Source organism: Neovison vison, chromosome 9 (genome assembly GCF_020171115.1).
Source record: "Neovison vison isolate M4711 chromosome 9, ASM_NN_V1, whole genome shotgun sequence".
NCBI classification, from domain to species: Eukaryota; Metazoa; Chordata; class Mammalia; order Carnivora; family Mustelidae; genus Neogale; species Neogale vison.
Genome location: NC_058099.1, coordinates 10,270,905 through 10,287,257, shown reverse-complemented (window position 1 = coordinate 10,287,257; position 16,353 = coordinate 10,270,905). Strand labels below are relative to the sequence as shown.

Below are 16,353 nucleotides of genomic sequence, written 5' to 3'. Positions count from 1 at the left end.
CAAAGATGGGAAAATCTGTCAGGATGGCATGAAACTGTCTGAAGTGTGGGAAATAATACAATGTGTCACAACGTCCCTGTCAAAACAAAAACTTGGATCACAGTTTAAAGCTTATAATGTATTCATATATATGGTACCACATTTGATTCCTGGAAGGTCTACATTATTATTATCCTATGTAGGATAGAGATGAAAAAACCTGAAGCTCAGAGAGGTAAAGGGACTTGTTCAAGACCATTCAGGGAAAAACTGGCAGAGTGGGGAATTTTAGTTTAGGTTTATATGTATTTTCTTAACTGCTACTTCTGTAGCAGTTTCTGTATCTTGGCGATTTCTAACTTTTCTTAACTCTGATTCTATATGTTATACTGGTCTAAGAGCAAGTTTCTCAACAGGGCTGAAAATCTTTCTGATAGTGAACTGATCTAGAAAAAAACAAAAACAAAACCAAAGGGCTTCTGGGTACAAGATCACAGGAATGGTTTTGCTGTATCTCTTACCCACGTCTGAGTGGCAGCAGCCTGCTTAAAAGAAGTACAAATACTTCTTCTGCTGTAGAACTCATGTATCTACCATTTCTCACTTAGGCGTAGGCAGCCAAACCAAACCCCAAAACGGAAAGGAGAGTAAGACATAAAACTAACTGTATCAAAGTCCTGCTCAAAATGCACTGGTGACTCCCTTTGGTCTATGGGGTCAACCCCAGCTCTCTCGCTTATCATTCAAGACACTCCAATGATATGGTTTTTCTGGGGTTCCCCATCTTCATCTCTGCACACGCTGTTACCAGAAGGTGGGGAAGTCTGGCAACACCACCTTATCCAAGTGACATCACTGCCACCAAGTGATTCAAGTCAACGTGACCAATAGCAGGGCAAAGCTATACCACGCACTCTTGATAGAATGCACAAAAGGACCCAACATCGTCGTTGTGGCATTCTCGGAAAAATGCTTAACTTGAATGTACTGGGAGCAAACTGACAAGACCAAGTTAAGGAATATTCTACTTGTTTTCTTCGAAATTAACAACTATTCAAGACAAAAAAAAAGGGGTAAGGAATCATTTCATATTAAAGGAGATCGAAAAGACATAAAAGCTAAATGTAATGCATGACCCTGGACTGGCTCCTGGATCACAAAAAATACACTGCTATAAGGACACTGAAATAACTGGTGAAATTTGAATAAGGTTTGTTAATTAGATTACAGTTTATGCCATGTTAAAGTTCCTGTTTTTGACAATAGTACTGTGGTTATGTTAGAAAGCAAAGAGGAATGATGTCTTTAACTTCCTCCCAAACAGTTAAGAAAATATAAACACACACACTTCCCTCTCACCTTCTATTCCCCTCCCTCCTTTTCTCTCTCTTTCTCTCTCTCATGCTTGGAGAGAGCAAGAAGGGGAGTTGTTTTTAAAAAGCTCTTAAGGGATGCCTGGCTGGCTCAGTCAGAGGAGCGTACAAATCTTCATCTTGGGGTTATGACTTCAAGGCCCACATTGGGTGCGGAAATTACTTAAAAATACATACATACATACATACATACATACATACTTATTTAAGCTTGTAAGGAGCATGAACTTCTATGCCTTCAAGATTCTGCTCAAATATTCTCTGCTTGGGACTTCTTGGTGCTCCATTTGAATCCTGGTACAGCAGTCAGGCAATGCTACAGAGTTATTCTCACGATGCCATTCTACAAACGTCAACCCCTTCAAAGAAGTTTTCCTTAACCTTTTTACTTTTTAACTAGTTAACTAGTAAGTTATGAGATGAATAAGTTAGTTTAAATTTTCTCAAATAACTTTTTCCACATTAATTTCTGCACTGAATAAATTCCCTGGTGAGGTTCAGTGTAACTTCCTCTTGCCTCAGATGAAATTAACAGTATTTCCCCCATTCTGCTTCATGCTCTGGCCCCCCCACTAGAGTAAATCCACCAAATCAGAAAGCATCTTACCTAACTTGGTTAACTGGTGAAGGACAGGAGGAACGTGGGACTTGGCATAGCCCTTGAGAGCCACACTCACTAATAATGGGGGGGAACAGAAAAGGAAATAGACAAAGATAGCTCAAGGTAATTAGGGCTATGGCAGAGGGCAAAAGGGGCTATGAAAGTCCAGGAGGGTCAACTTTCTGGTTGAGGGGTGGTGTCAGAGAAAGCTGGTTAGAGGATGTTACAAAGAAAAGCTGAGCCCCCAAAGGAAAGTGTATATAACCAAATGAAGAGGAGGGGGTAACTCATTCCAGGAAGACGGAACCACATGTGCAAAGCCCCCCAAACATGAAACATCATTGAGTTTTCGGAGAATTAGGGTGGAATGTGCATTGCATGGGGGGCAGCAAAGGGAGAAGGGATGAAGCAACTGATGCCAGAGTCAGAGGGGCTTTGAAAATCATTCTGAGGAGCCAGAATTCACTCTGAAGGCTGCAAGAGGGGCGAGCAGTTGGTGTCTGGGGGGTAATGGGGTAGTAGTGAAGATGGACAGATGGGACCCAGCCTCTACTCACCACCCTTATTTAAATTTCCCTCACTGTCTTGCTAACTAATTTCCTGACTAGCTACATTCCAGATATGAAGATGTATCTCTGTCTGGAGACGAGGGACAAGAGAAGGCTGACTTACACATGTCAGCTGAAAATTTTTCGACCATTTAAAAAAGTTTTGAGGTATGTTTAGACTTACAGAAGAGTTGCAAAAAAAAAAAAAAAGTACAAAGAATTCCTATATACTCTATACCCAGCTTCCCCATCAGTTAACATTTTACATAACCCACAGACTATTCGTCAAAACTAAGAAATTAACTTTAGCATAATAATACTGATCAAAGTATAAACTTAATATTCAGATTTCTCCACTGATGTCCTCTTCTGTTCCAGAATCCAATCCTGGATTCAATAATGCATATGGTTGTCATGTCTCCATAGTTTCCTTCAATCTTTCTTAGTCTTTCCTTGTCTTTTGTGACCCTGACACTTTTGAGAATATTCTGCATAATGTCAGTTATTTTAGGGGTACCTGAGTAGCTCAGTTGGTTAAGTGTCTGCCTTAGTCTCAAGTCATGATCCCAGGGTCCTGGAATTGAGCCCCATATCAGGCACCCTAGGGAGCCGACCTCTCCCTCTCACTATCCCTGCTTGTGTGCGTGTGTATGTGCTCTCTATCAAATGTAGTCTTTGAAAAAAAAAAAGTGTCAGTTATTTTGAAGAATGTCTTTCAATTTGGGTTTGGCCCGTTTCCTCATGAGTAGATTGGGAATGAATCCATCCCTGTGTGTCTATGTGTCCTTACCGTTATCATACCAGGGGACATATGACAGCAGTGTACATACAATGGTGATATTGACTTTGCTTGCTTGGCTAAAGTGGTATCTGTCAGAATTCTCTACTGAAAGTTATTATTTTTCCCTTTGTAATTACTAAATATTCTGGGGCTATGCAAATACTCTCATTCTGTTTAAAACTATGCTACCTTATTTTAGCATCCATAAGTCAATCCTGCCTACAGCAATTGTTACTGTTTTTTTTTTTTTTTTAAGATTTTTAAAATTTTATTTATTTGAGAGAGAGAGACAGTGAGAGAGAGCATGAGCGAGGAGAAGGTCAGAGGGAGAAGCAGACTCCCCATGGAGCTGGGAGCCTGATGTGGGACTCGATCCCGGGACTCCAGGATCACGCCCTGAGCCGGAGGCAGTCGTTTAACCAACTGCGCCACCCAGGCGTCCCATTACTGTTTTTTTTTAATGGTGATTTTCTATTTCCCTCATGCCTTCTATAAACTTATAATTTTTCTATGAGAAAAAACTGTCACTCCTCTATTTATTCAGTTAGTTCTATCAGTATGAACTCATGCATATTTTATTCTTTGGGTTATAAACTAATACATAGTTATTTTGTCGCTCAAGTTTTTCCAACTTTGGCTACGGGAAGTGCTTTTAGGTTGACCTCTCTGACCTTTTGATAATCCTTTAAAAAAAAATACAGCACATTGTAACTTTCTGGCATCAGAAAAACACTCTTATTTTCCCTGCCTCAATGCTTAAATCAACCCCTTCTCCAAAGAGTCCTTATTCCTTTTACTGATATTTGGAAACCAAGATCTGGTTTTTCTAAATCTTTTTTTCCTAAACTTGAGTACATACTGATGCTTCCAATCGAGCACCAGGGGTTTCAGCTCAGCCTTCCCCTTTCCTGATTTATAACTTTTTTCTCTGATGTGAGAAACCTAACTCTCATCATCAGTATATTCACTTGTTTGTTCAGCTCTAGTATACAAATAAAGTAGTGACAGAATTCCCAACCCATAACCTTGAGAGAAATACATTTACAAACTAGAGAGCTTCATTTGTATAGTTTTTTGTCTTCAGCCCTACAGTGTACAGTATATAGTTAAAACACTATTTCCCAAGGACAGATCCTTTCTCCCCCATTCCCTTCAGTGTAGCTATGTGATTCATTGATCACAGTCTACATTCTGTCTTTTCCAGATATACTGGTTGCTTTTAAACAAATTTTATTTACAGTAAAACTCACTTCTTTAGTGGTATAATTCTATAGGCTTTGACAAATGCATAAAATTATGTCAAACGCTACAGTTCCATATGGGAGAGTTCCACCAATCCAAAAATATTCCAGTGGCAACTGTAATTTTAATTGTGTTCTCAGCACCAACCAGGAGGTGGCAGGGTTTCTCTCCGAGAGGCAGCCTTCTCAAGGCAACTAAGCCTCTTGTAATGCATGAAAATGGACATAGAAGGCAGTTAGTTCCCACCCCTCACACTCCATGTGTCATCTTCTCCTGGCTATGGCTACAGGAATTTAAGAAGTTAAGCTTCTTCTCCTGAAATAGGAGAGTTTGGTTAGAAGCCCCAGAATCTCACACTCCAACTGAATAAGGAGGATGAATCATCAGAGAGTAGTCAAGAAGGCACCCCATAAAGGTGCTTTGATAAAATACGGTTACAACAACAAAGCAAGACGAGAAAATGAGACCAAGACCAAATCAGATGAAAGTGGGTAGATGCCCATAGACCATCTCTTCAGGCATTACCTATTTGGTACTGGTGGGAAAGAGTGGGGAAGGGAGAGGACTTCCACGCAAAGGAAAGAACCTGAGCACAGGCAGAATAATGCAAAGCAGGCTTGAGGCACAGGAAGAAAGTTCCAGACAGAAGAGGAGATTAGAAATATAGGACAAAGTTGTTAAGTTTTTAAATGCCCTACTATAGGTATTTATCATCCACTGAACACAGGACATTCCATCACGCAAGTAGCTATGCCATATGATAGACATGTTGTCCGTGTGGATAGTTAGCTACAAGCTCTGCTTGATTAATAACAAACTACAACTAATAATTATTATCAACATAATCACCACTAACCTATCTACTGGTAAGTCATTTTATCCCCCCCAAAACTGCATCTATAAACTGAGGGTAATTTTTTTTAAAAGATTTTTAGGGGCGCCTGGGTGGCTCAGTTGTTAAGCGACTACCTTCAGCTCAGATCGTGATCCCCAGATCCTGCGATTGAGCCCCGCATAAGGCTCCCTGCTCAGGGGAAGCCTGCTTCTCCCTCTCCCACTCCCCATGCTTGTGTCCCCTCTCTAACTCTCCATCAAATAAATAAAGTCTTTAAAAAAAAAAAAAAGGCAATTCTTAAAAAAAAAAGAAAAAGATTTTATTTTTTAAGTTATCTTTACACCCAGCTTAGGGCTTGAACTCATGACCCCAAGATCAAGAACTATAATGTTCTACCAACTGAGTCAGCCAGGTGCCCCTAAACTGAAGGTTGTATTTAATAATAGGTTTGTGCATATTCAGTGGCATAATGAATGAAAAGTGTATAAGAGTTTTCTAATATAAATAGTAATCAATAAATATTAGGATTATAAATAAATTATAAATGACCTAAATTTATCTTAATGCCCTTCTACATCTTTCTTACCTTTCTTCATAATGAGCAAATTTTCAAAAGATCCTTCTTATCCCACATATAGTAAAAAAAAGTCTAAAGAATATCTGATAGTCTGCATTTATTAATGTGACAAATCCAACTTGGATAGTTTGCTAAACCTAACTCCTACCCCTATACACTACTAATATGAACCCCCTAGTACCTTCCTGAGTAGATATATGTTGTCATATTTAATCCTCTAGAGAACTCTGAAAAGGTTAAGTATTACCACACTATTTTAAAGGTAAGATAATTGAGCATTAGAGACATAAAGCAAACTGCCTAAGGTCACAGAGCAGTCTGTCACCAACCTCTGCCTCCACTCTCTCTATAAACTATACTGTACTACTCTCTACTCTCCATGAAAATACTGAGTTTCTAAAAAAAAAAAAAAAAAAGAAAGAAAATACTGAGTTTCTGACATTGGCCCTTTCCTCTTCTGTATCCAAGTTCTCTCTAGGTGATTTCTACTCACTAACAAAATTTTACCATCTGATTGTGAACAGTTCCACAAACATCTACTTCAAGGCAGGACTTTTCACTTCCGTTCCAGTCCTACATACCCAAATTCCTTGATGGACATTGTATGTGTCCCTCCTTAGATACTTCAAACAATGCACTGCCAAGGCCAACATTTTGTCCCACCCTGCTTTTTTAGCCTGGTAGGGGTTTTTTTTTTTTTTTGGCTGTTTGTTTGTTTTTTGTTTTTTCCCTGGTGGGGCCATTACTATTATTCCAAATCTGCAACTTCAACTTCTGATGCTGCCCAATACCCAGTATGTTACCAACTCCTATCAGGTAAGCTTCCCCACATCTCCCCATCTGTGCCATGACTTTTCCTGCGCCTCCATCAGATTCTTCACACCTTTCTTCTGGACTCTTGTAAAAACTCTTCTAAAGCCTTTCTGCTTTCCCCACACCAATCCATTCCCCCCTGGGTTAATCCTCTCAGAATATTGGTTTATTCACATAATCTCAGGCTATCAGCTCTCGGAAAGCTTCCCAATAAATCCCAAACTCTTCACCAACCTGGTTGCAGATTTCTGGGCAAGCCTAGCCTCTTGAGTATGCCATGATTGTAGCAAGCAAAACGATACCACATTCAGGTGACATACTGCCTTTTTGTTTCTTCATCTAAAATCCCTACTTCCTGTCATTATGCTTTGAAAGAAGACTAGTGGAGTGTATATATATATATATATATTTTTTTTTAAAGATTTTATTTATTTATTTGAGAGAGAGAGAGAGAGAGATCACAAGTAGGCAGAGAGGCAGGCAGAGAGAGAGGAGGAAACAGGCTCCCCGCTGAGCAGAGAGCCCAATGTGGGGCTCGATCCCAGGACCCTGGGACCATGACCTGAGCTGAAGGCAGAGGCTTTAACCCACTGAGCCACCCAGGCGCCCCACTAGTGGAGTATATTAATACGAGTTAGGACTTGGTTGTTAATTGGGGTCTTGCCAATTGGAGCCTGTGAATTCATTCTCACAGAATCTGTAACACCTCACCCAGTCTTTCTCCCCACCTAGTCTGGGAAATCCCTGTAGGCAGAAACTGTGTCAAATGTGTTTTGGGGTTATGAGTACACGGTACAACACCTGGCATATAGTGCAGGCCTGGGAAACGAAAAACTCCAAGGCTTAATAGCTAACCCTAAAGGTAAAGTGATGGTAACGTGGGTAGTCAAGCCACAAGCACCACTCACCCTTCCGATTCATCCCCATCTGGAGGCACTTGAGCAGGCGGCAGTACTGGCACCTGTTCCTCTGCTTCCGAGACATGACACAGTTCTTGTCACGACTGCACCGATATACCCGCTTGTTGCAAATGCTCCGCTTGAAAAATCCCTTGCAGCCTTCACAGGAGATGATTCCATAGTGCAAGCCTGTGGCACGGTCCCCACAAATGAGACAGGTTCGTTGTTCAGCCCGATCATCTGGAACAGAAACTGAACATACTCAAGTTAGAACACATGGAAATAATGGCTTTAAGCCTGCAGTTCTCAAATAAGCAAACTTGTTCTGGGAGGATCAAGAACATCGCTCTTTTCCTACTAACTGGTAAATAGGGGTCATTTTTAGAGCCTTCGTCCTAGGAAGAGACACTTGCATCTACCTACAGGTATCACAAACACAGACTTTTTCAGAAAAACAACTCATGGGACGCCTGGGTGGCTCAGTTGGTTAAGCCGCTGCCTTCGTTCGGCTCAGGTCATGATCCTAGGTTACTAGGCTCAAGTTCTGCAACCGGCTCCTTGCTCAGCAGGGAGCCTGTTTCTGTCTCTGCCGCTCCCCCTGCTTGTTCTCTCTCTCTCTGACAAATAAACAAATAAAATCTTAAAACAAAACAAAACAAAACAAAACCCCCAAAACTCATGCTCCTCTCCCTGGGTTTAATTATCAGTTGGACCAGTATCCAGATCAGAAACTTAGGCGATATCCTCGACTCCTCTACCTCCCTCACTTTCCTCAGGCACAGCCCATCACTTACTTCTACCCTGTAGAAAGGAGATAAGGGTTACTGATAATTAATGTAGGTGCCCAGCAAATGGCACGCACCTAGTAAATAAAAGCTGTAATTATTAGCCAGTGAAGAAGTTTTAACCAAGCCCAGCCAGCCAACCAACCAGTCTTCCACCTATTCAACACATAGGTATTGGACAACTAGTCTGTTCCACGTACTGTTGTAAGGCATGGCTACAGCAGTGAATGAAAGTCCCTGGGGACGCTTACGTTCCAGCAGAACATCTACTCTGTGACCAGGCCCCGTGTTCGGTACTGGGTACTCAGAAATAAATCATCATGGTCCCCACAGTCAAGGAACTTACTGCCTCGTAACAAACAAGTTAGTCAAAGAGGAAATTCAGACTGGAATACAACTTTCTAACTTCCTCTTCCCTTAAATTTCACTTACTCAGGATCAAGCAATTGCCAAATAACAGGCATATGACAAAAAAATGCAGATCTGTGATGTCAGATCTCGCCAGCAGATACAAGAAACCTCCAAGAAAAGGTTTTGATCAGAGGCCAAGGCAAGAAACCAGAGATCTGAACCACGTTCCTGAGTAACAGGCAAGATATAATGATTAAGAATATTGCCCTAAGAGTTTGAGAAATCCTTACTTAAACCCCTGTTCTGACACCTACCAGCTGACTGACCTTGGGCAAATTAAGTTACTTCACCTCTCTGAATCTAGTTTCTCTCATCTGTAAAATGGGGATTATAATGGTACCTACATACATAAAGTATGCAGCACAATGCTTGGGCTACAATGGGCACTTAATAAATGACAGCCATTATTTTCATTATCATTGTTATCCTAACAGGTCCATGCTTGATGGGATACTAACATTCCTGAAAAGAAAAGCATTTGAAAGCAATGTTACAGGAGGAGCATGGTAGTGTACATAGGAGAGATGTAGAGAAGCAAGGAGACTACCATTTAGGCAATGTTTATTATATGCCAACTTTGAGATGTCTTTATGATCCCTATTTGTAGTAGGTTAGATAATGGCCACCCAAATATATCAGGTCCTAATCCCTGAAACCTGTAAATTTTATCTTGTAAGGTAAAAGGATCTTTGCAGATGTGATCAAGTTAAGGATCCTGAACTGGGAGATTATTCTGGATTATAAAGGTGGGCCCTACTTGCAATCACACATGTCTTTGCAAGAGAAAGACAGAGGAGATCTGACATAAACAGAAGAAGAGAACACACACACGTGCACGCATGCACACATGTACACATACACACGTACATACGCACACATGTACACACACAGGAGAACGTGATGTGAATACAGGCAGAAGGTAGCCAGAGCCAAGGAAAGGCTTCCACTACAAGCTGGATGAAGCAAGGAATGAATTCTCCCCTACAGCTTCTGGAGGAAGTGTGGCTCTGCCCATCTTCCTTTTCACCCAGTGATACTCATGACCCTTTTGGAACTTCCGGTTCCAGAACTGTGGGAGAACAAATTTGTGGGTTTTTTTTTTTTTAAATATTTTATTTATTTATTTGACAGGCAGAGATCACAAGTAGGCAGAGAGGCAGGCAGAGAGAGAGAGAGAGAGGAGGAAGCAGGCTTCCCGCTGAGCAAAGAGCCCGACGCGGGGCTCGATCCCAGGACCCCGGGATCATGACCCGAGCCGAAGGCAGAGGCTTTAACCCTCTGAGCCACCCAGGCGCCCCTGTGGTATTTTTTTAACAGCAGCACAGGAAACTAATACACAATATCTTTTTCATACGGGTAAACAGGCATATATTAAGGCCCTTGCCCAAAGTCACACAGCAAATAGCAGGTATGCAAAGAGAAGCAGATACTAGGGAAACAGAGAAAGGTACACGTGGAAAGAGGAATCACCTAGGTTCTTGAGGACTCTGTATTTCCTAGTTATAGATCTTTCCAAGCCTTTCTTCTTCTTCTTCTTTTTTTTATTTTTAAGATTTTATTTATTTATTTGACAGAGAGAGATCACAAGTAGGTAGAGAGGCAGGCAGAGAGAGAGAGGGAGAAGCAGGCTCCCTATTGAGCAGAGAGCTCAGTGCAGGGCTTGATCCCAGGACCCTGGGATCATGACCTGAGCTGAAGGCAGAAGCTTAACCCACTGAGCCACCCAGGCACCCCTTCAAGCCTTTGTAAGGCTTAGATGAACTTCCTAAGTATGGGTGAATTGGCATACCATGACAAACTGACTTCCCATGTCTTATAACACAATACCTTCTTTTCTTTTTTCTTTCTGGAGCTAACTTAAATGAGTGTTTGTTATTTGCAACTAAAAGAAATTTGGTTAAAATATAAAAATGGCCCTGGTGTAATAACCATTCTTTTTCCTTTCTTTTTTAAAAATGCAAAGGAAAAATAAATAAACTTAAAAAAAAAAAAAGAAAAAGAAAAAGAAAAAAGAAATGCAAAGTAAACTCAAGGTAAACATTAGAGCAAAGTTATAATAGAGAATTAAAAAACTAAATCAGGAAAGGGGTGCCTGGGTGGCTCAGTGGGTTAAGCCTCTGCCTTCGGCTTAGGTCATGATCTCAGGGTCCTGGGATCGAGTCCCGCATCGGGCTCTCTGCTCAGCGGGGATCCTGCTTCCCTCTCTCTCTTTCTCTGACTGCCTCTCTCTCCGTCTACTTGTGATCTCTCTCTGTCAAAATAAATAAATAAAATCTTTAAAAAACAAACAAACAAACAAAAAAACCACTGAATCAGGAGAGGCCAAACAGGCAAAATAAATGGCACAGCAATAGTACTCTGTGTGGGATGGATTTCCTAGAGTGCTGGGCTTGAGATACTGAAAGGGCTTAGAAATAGAACAAACATGGAATGTTGTGAAAAAAAATTAGATTAGATACAGAGATTTTAAATTTTCTCATTTAAAATTCAAACCTTCAATATTATATATAACCTTTCTATATACACACACACACACACACACGTATATCTCACATTCTACCATATATAGGATACATATCATACATATATACACCAGAAGTCTACTAGAATAGAATTAAAAATCATTATCTAGAAGAACCACACAATCCCTTTTTCCCTTTCTTCAGAGCTATGACCTCACTGAGTACCGACCATAACTAAGTACGGTGCTTTGTGTTGTGTCACATAATTCTCATAATCCCAAAGGTGGATACAACAGCTATCACCCTTTTTGTAATTGAGAAAAAGGAAATCTCAAAAAAAGTTAGGGAACCTGTCTGTTTAGGAAGTGGCTGACCCTAGTCTGCTGATATTAGAACTGGAGTTTAGTAACCTCTTCAGAAAGCATTTGTATGCCGTTCTGTGTAGCATCTGGATCCAGGGCAAAGGGCCCAGTGGACAACAATCAAATACAGAACTCTTAAGAATCTGGGGCGCCTGGGTGGCTCAGTGGGTTCAAGCCTCTGCTTTCCGCTTGGGTCATGATCCCGGGGTCCTGGGATCGGGCCCCACATTGGGCTCTCTGCTCAGGAGGGAGCCTGCTTCCCCCTCTCTCTGCCTACTTGTGATCTCTGTCGGTCAAATAAATAAATAAAATCTTAAAAAAAAAAAAAAGAACTCTTGGGAATCTGCTTGTGGGGGCGCCTGGGTGGCTCAGTGGGTCAAAGCCTCTGCCTTTGGCTCAGTTCATGATCTCAAGGTCCTGGGATTGAGCCCCGCATTGGGCTCTCTGCTCAGCAGGGAACCTGCTTCCTCCTCTACCTCTGCCTGCCTCTCTGCCTACTTGTGACCTCCGTCTGTCAAATAAATAAATAAAATCTTTAAAAAAAAAATCTGCTTGTGTCTTATAACATTGCTTCATCTTTTCATGAACACTTAAAAGGCCACAATGAGATTCAGAGATGTGGTGCGACTCTCTCCACTGATGGTCACAGATCGGATTCCCTTTGGGTCCTATGACTGCTTCTCTTCCACAGCTATTCTTACTGCCATTTTCTGTTTCTGTAAAGAGCACTGGTCTACACCACAGACCAGGAACTAATTCAGAAGGAAGTCTCTCAAAGGTACAGGAGAAAGGCCCTCTCCCAATCAACCGTGAAGCCTCTCAAAGAAGCATTTTACAAACTTCCCTCACAACATGTGGGAAAGGATCATAAAAACAGAAGAAGCTATTGCTAACTGACCACTTGGGTACCAGGTTCTGTGACAAGCACTTAACACGTTATTGTGGTGAATCATAAAAAATAAGTACCCTTATTTACCAGAAGAGGAAACTGAAGCTTATGAGGTGATACCACTTCCCAGTGGAAGCTGGGCTGGAACCCGCAAAGTCTGTGAACCTAATCATCACGTTCTGTGGCCAAGTCAAACCAATCTATACTATATGCAGGTAAGTCAGGCCCTTCCCTACTTGGGAAAAAAAGTTAAAAAGTCAAGCCCTTTGTAAGTGAATAAATTGAAGCAGAATGTCCCACTGGTGCCCTGCCAGATGTCAGATACGGATTTCTGCATCTCCTATTCTTGTAAAGGACCTGAAGGACACTTAAAGCATGTTTGTATTCATTATCTCGCTTGTACCAGGCCAGGGCAAAGATTATTCTTACAGCTACCACAAAGAACACTTAGTGAGTACTAATTGTGTCCCAAGCAACACTCAAGAACTTCTTACATGGATGGCCTTACTTATTCATCACAGTAACTGAGAGTTATCATTATCCCCATATTACAGAAACCTGGAATCTTAGAGTTAAAAAGTACCTTTGAAATTGCCTTGAGCAGACCTTTACCAGAGGCATGAATTCCCTCTAGGATATCCCAAAACAAGGGGTTGTCTCACACTCTATTTACACATCTTTAGTGACTCAGCAAGGTACTTCATTCCATTCATTTCATTTTAGACAGTTTTAATGATTCAGCTTTTTCTTACACTGAGTCTGTTAACCTGAAGCTTTCCCCACTGACCTGAGCTATGTGCTCATGGGCAAAAAATTAATGTATAATCCGGGCACCTGGGTGGCTCAGTGGGTTAAAGCCTCTGCCTTCAACTCGAGTCACAATCCCAGGGTCCTAGGATTGAGCCCCGCGCATCAATCTGCTCAGCAGGGAGCCTGCTTCCTCCTCTCTCTCTGCCTGCCTCTCTGCCTATTTGTGATCTGTTAAATAAGTAAATTAATTAATTTTTTAAAAATGTATAATTCAACCTAGTTCATATACCAACCATTCAGAAATTTAAAGCTAACTGGGGTTCCCAACTATAAATTTTTTCTTCTATTACATAATGAATCATATAGTATCAAAATTTTTTGAAGTATCCAGAACTGAATGGGGGTTGGGGGGGGTTCTTAATATAATTTAAGATTCCATTAGCTTTGTTTATGTTCCTTCAGCTATCAATACCAGTAAACAAACAATATTTTATAATTACTGGTACTATAAAAATGCCACACATTTTATAATGGGCAAACTGAAGCTTAATGAGGTAAAGAACTTTAATCTTGGTTACACAACCAGTCAGCGGTAGAACTGGAATTTGAATTCCATACCTCTTATTTCCACACACTTAATTCATATCTGATTCATAGACATCTAAAGCTTGGAGTATTTATTACATATACTATTAACCCATGAAGTTCTCTCTCTCTTTTTTTTTTTTGAAGATTTTTCATCTTTAAAGTAATCTCTGCATCCAACATGGGACTCAAATTTACGACCCTGAGATTAAGAGGCATATGCTTTACCAACTGAGCCAGCCAGGGGCCTCAACCCATGTCTTTCTTACTCCATTCTTAAGACGGTAAATGTTGAACCCAAAGGTAGGACTTTGTATTTGTCCTTGATTAATTTTATCTTTATAAAGAATCTTTATAAATTCTGTATGTCGGGGCGCCGGGGTGGCTCAGTGGTAAAGCCTGAGCCGCTGCCTTCGGCTTAGGTCATGATCTCAGGGTCCTGGGATCGAGTCCCACATCGGGCTCTCTGCTCAGTGGGGAGCCTGCCTCCCTCTCTCTCTCTGTCTGCCTCTCCGCCTACTTGTGATCTCTGTCTGCCTCTCTGCCTACTTGTGATCTCTGTCTGTCAAATAAAAAATAAATAAAATCTTAAAAAAAAATTCTGTATGTCTTTATATAATAATTTATTTAATAATAAATATATGATTATATATAACATGTCATGTATTATATAATAATATAATTTATAAATAAATTATTATAAATAATAATTCATATATTTATATATCTTTATATAATAAATTGTGCATGGCCTGCTGAATCTTTAGGGATCCGGTCCACTCATTATTTTTCCCATATCCTTCTTTTCTCCATGTATGGTATTAGATTAATTTCCTTTTTATCCGTAAAACAATACAGAATGTGGGGACGCCTGGGTGGCTCTGTTGGTTAAGCGGCTGCCTTCGGCTCAGGTCATGATCCTAGCGTCCTGGGAATGAGTCCTACATTGGGCTCCTTGCTCAGCAGGAAGCCTGCTTCTCCCTCTGCCTCTGCCTGCCACTGTCTGCCTGTGCTCACTCTCTGACGACAAAAAAAAAAAAAAAAAGGACAAAAAAACCCACAAAAAAACAAAAAAACCACAACCTTAAAAAAAATACACAATGTGGCCTTTGTTAGAGCCTCTTTTCCAATCTGACGTAACTGTTAACATTCTGGAAATGGATGCTCAGTTAGCTTTGTCTCTTAATTAGAGTATACACTCTAGTCTGGCTGACATTGCTCTATCTTATTTATAAAAATATCATGAATGACTATGTCCTATAACTCACTGAAATCTCAGATTCATACAGCATCTACAGCATTCTGATGAGTGAGACAACACAAAGGAAATGTTCATAACCATTCCTAATTCAGCACTATTAATCTTTTAATTCCGTGTCATTAATCTGTATTATTCTACCTAAAATACAGTGGAAAGAAAATCAAGCAAATAAGTACTTCAAATTGGGAGATTATGGATCACAGTAACTGTAGCGCTCATAAGTCAGTAAGAGACAGAGGAGTTGACGAAGTGAGGACTTGAAAAAAGTGACAGGTATTTGAAACCGTGAACAAGTAGTTTGCTATCTGCAAAAACAGCAATGGGTAAAAAATACTGTAGGAGAGTGAAGACTTATTAATTTATCGGAGAAACTGAACGTTTATCTTGATCAGCAGTACCAGAAGGGCTCAGATAGTGAACTTTGAAAATTCTATTTTCTACAAACATTAGCCCAGACTTCTTGGAGAAATGTTTGATTCCAGGTTTGAGTGTTGTTGTGCTACCTAAGACCGATAATGGGGTCATGCCAAAAGGATATTGGAGGGGCGCCTGGGTGGATCAGTGGGTTAAACCCTCTGCCTTCAGCTCAGGTCATGATTCCCAGAATCCTGGGATCGAGCCCCTCATTGGGCTCTCTGCTCAGCGGGGAGCCTGCTTCCTTCTCTCTCTCTGCCTGCCTCTCTGCCTCCTTGTGATCTGTTAAATAAATAAATAAAAATCTTTAAAAAAAAAAAAAAAGGATACAGGAAACAACAGTGCGCCTGGGTGGCTCAGTCGGTTAGTTATCTGCCTTCGGCTGAGGTCATGATCTCAAAGTCCTGGGATCACGCATCTGGGCTCTCTGCCAGCGGGGAACCTGCTTCCCCTTCTCTCTCTGCCTCTCTGCCTACCTGTGGTATCTCTTTGTCAAATTACAAAATAGGATATAGGAAACAACATAAAAATTCTCCAACTGGCCTAAAATGGAGGAACCTATGCATCAAAAAGAATAATGATAGCAATGGATTAAAACACTTCGAATATAAAAATCAATGCATTCACAATAATATTCAAAAGAAAAATCTCAATAGTTACCATGGAGGTTGCTAGGACACCAATTCATTATCCTGAAAATTGATGTATTAAGGGAAGAAATCAAGTATTAAAAATAAAAACTATTGGAATCTTTCTCTTGCTCCTCTCCCCAAGAGTAAAAGAAGA

At 40.7% G+C, this 16,353-nt stretch overlaps 1 protein-coding gene across 2 annotated transcripts in view; it reads right to left on the bottom strand.

Annotated features, from left to right (window-relative positions):
- The window catches only part of NR6A1 (nuclear receptor subfamily 6 group A member 1), a 233,455-nt gene that overhangs the window by 31,964 nt on the left and 185,138 nt on the right, over positions 1 to 16,353 (bottom strand). For both annotated transcript variants that reach the window (XM_044264932.1, XM_044264934.1), the window contains exon 3: positions 7,658 to 7,900. In XM_044264932.1, the coding sequence (XP_044120867.1) occupies positions 7,658 to 7,900 (243 nt within the window). The remainder of the gene's footprint in view (positions 1 to 7,657; positions 7,901 to 16,353) is intronic.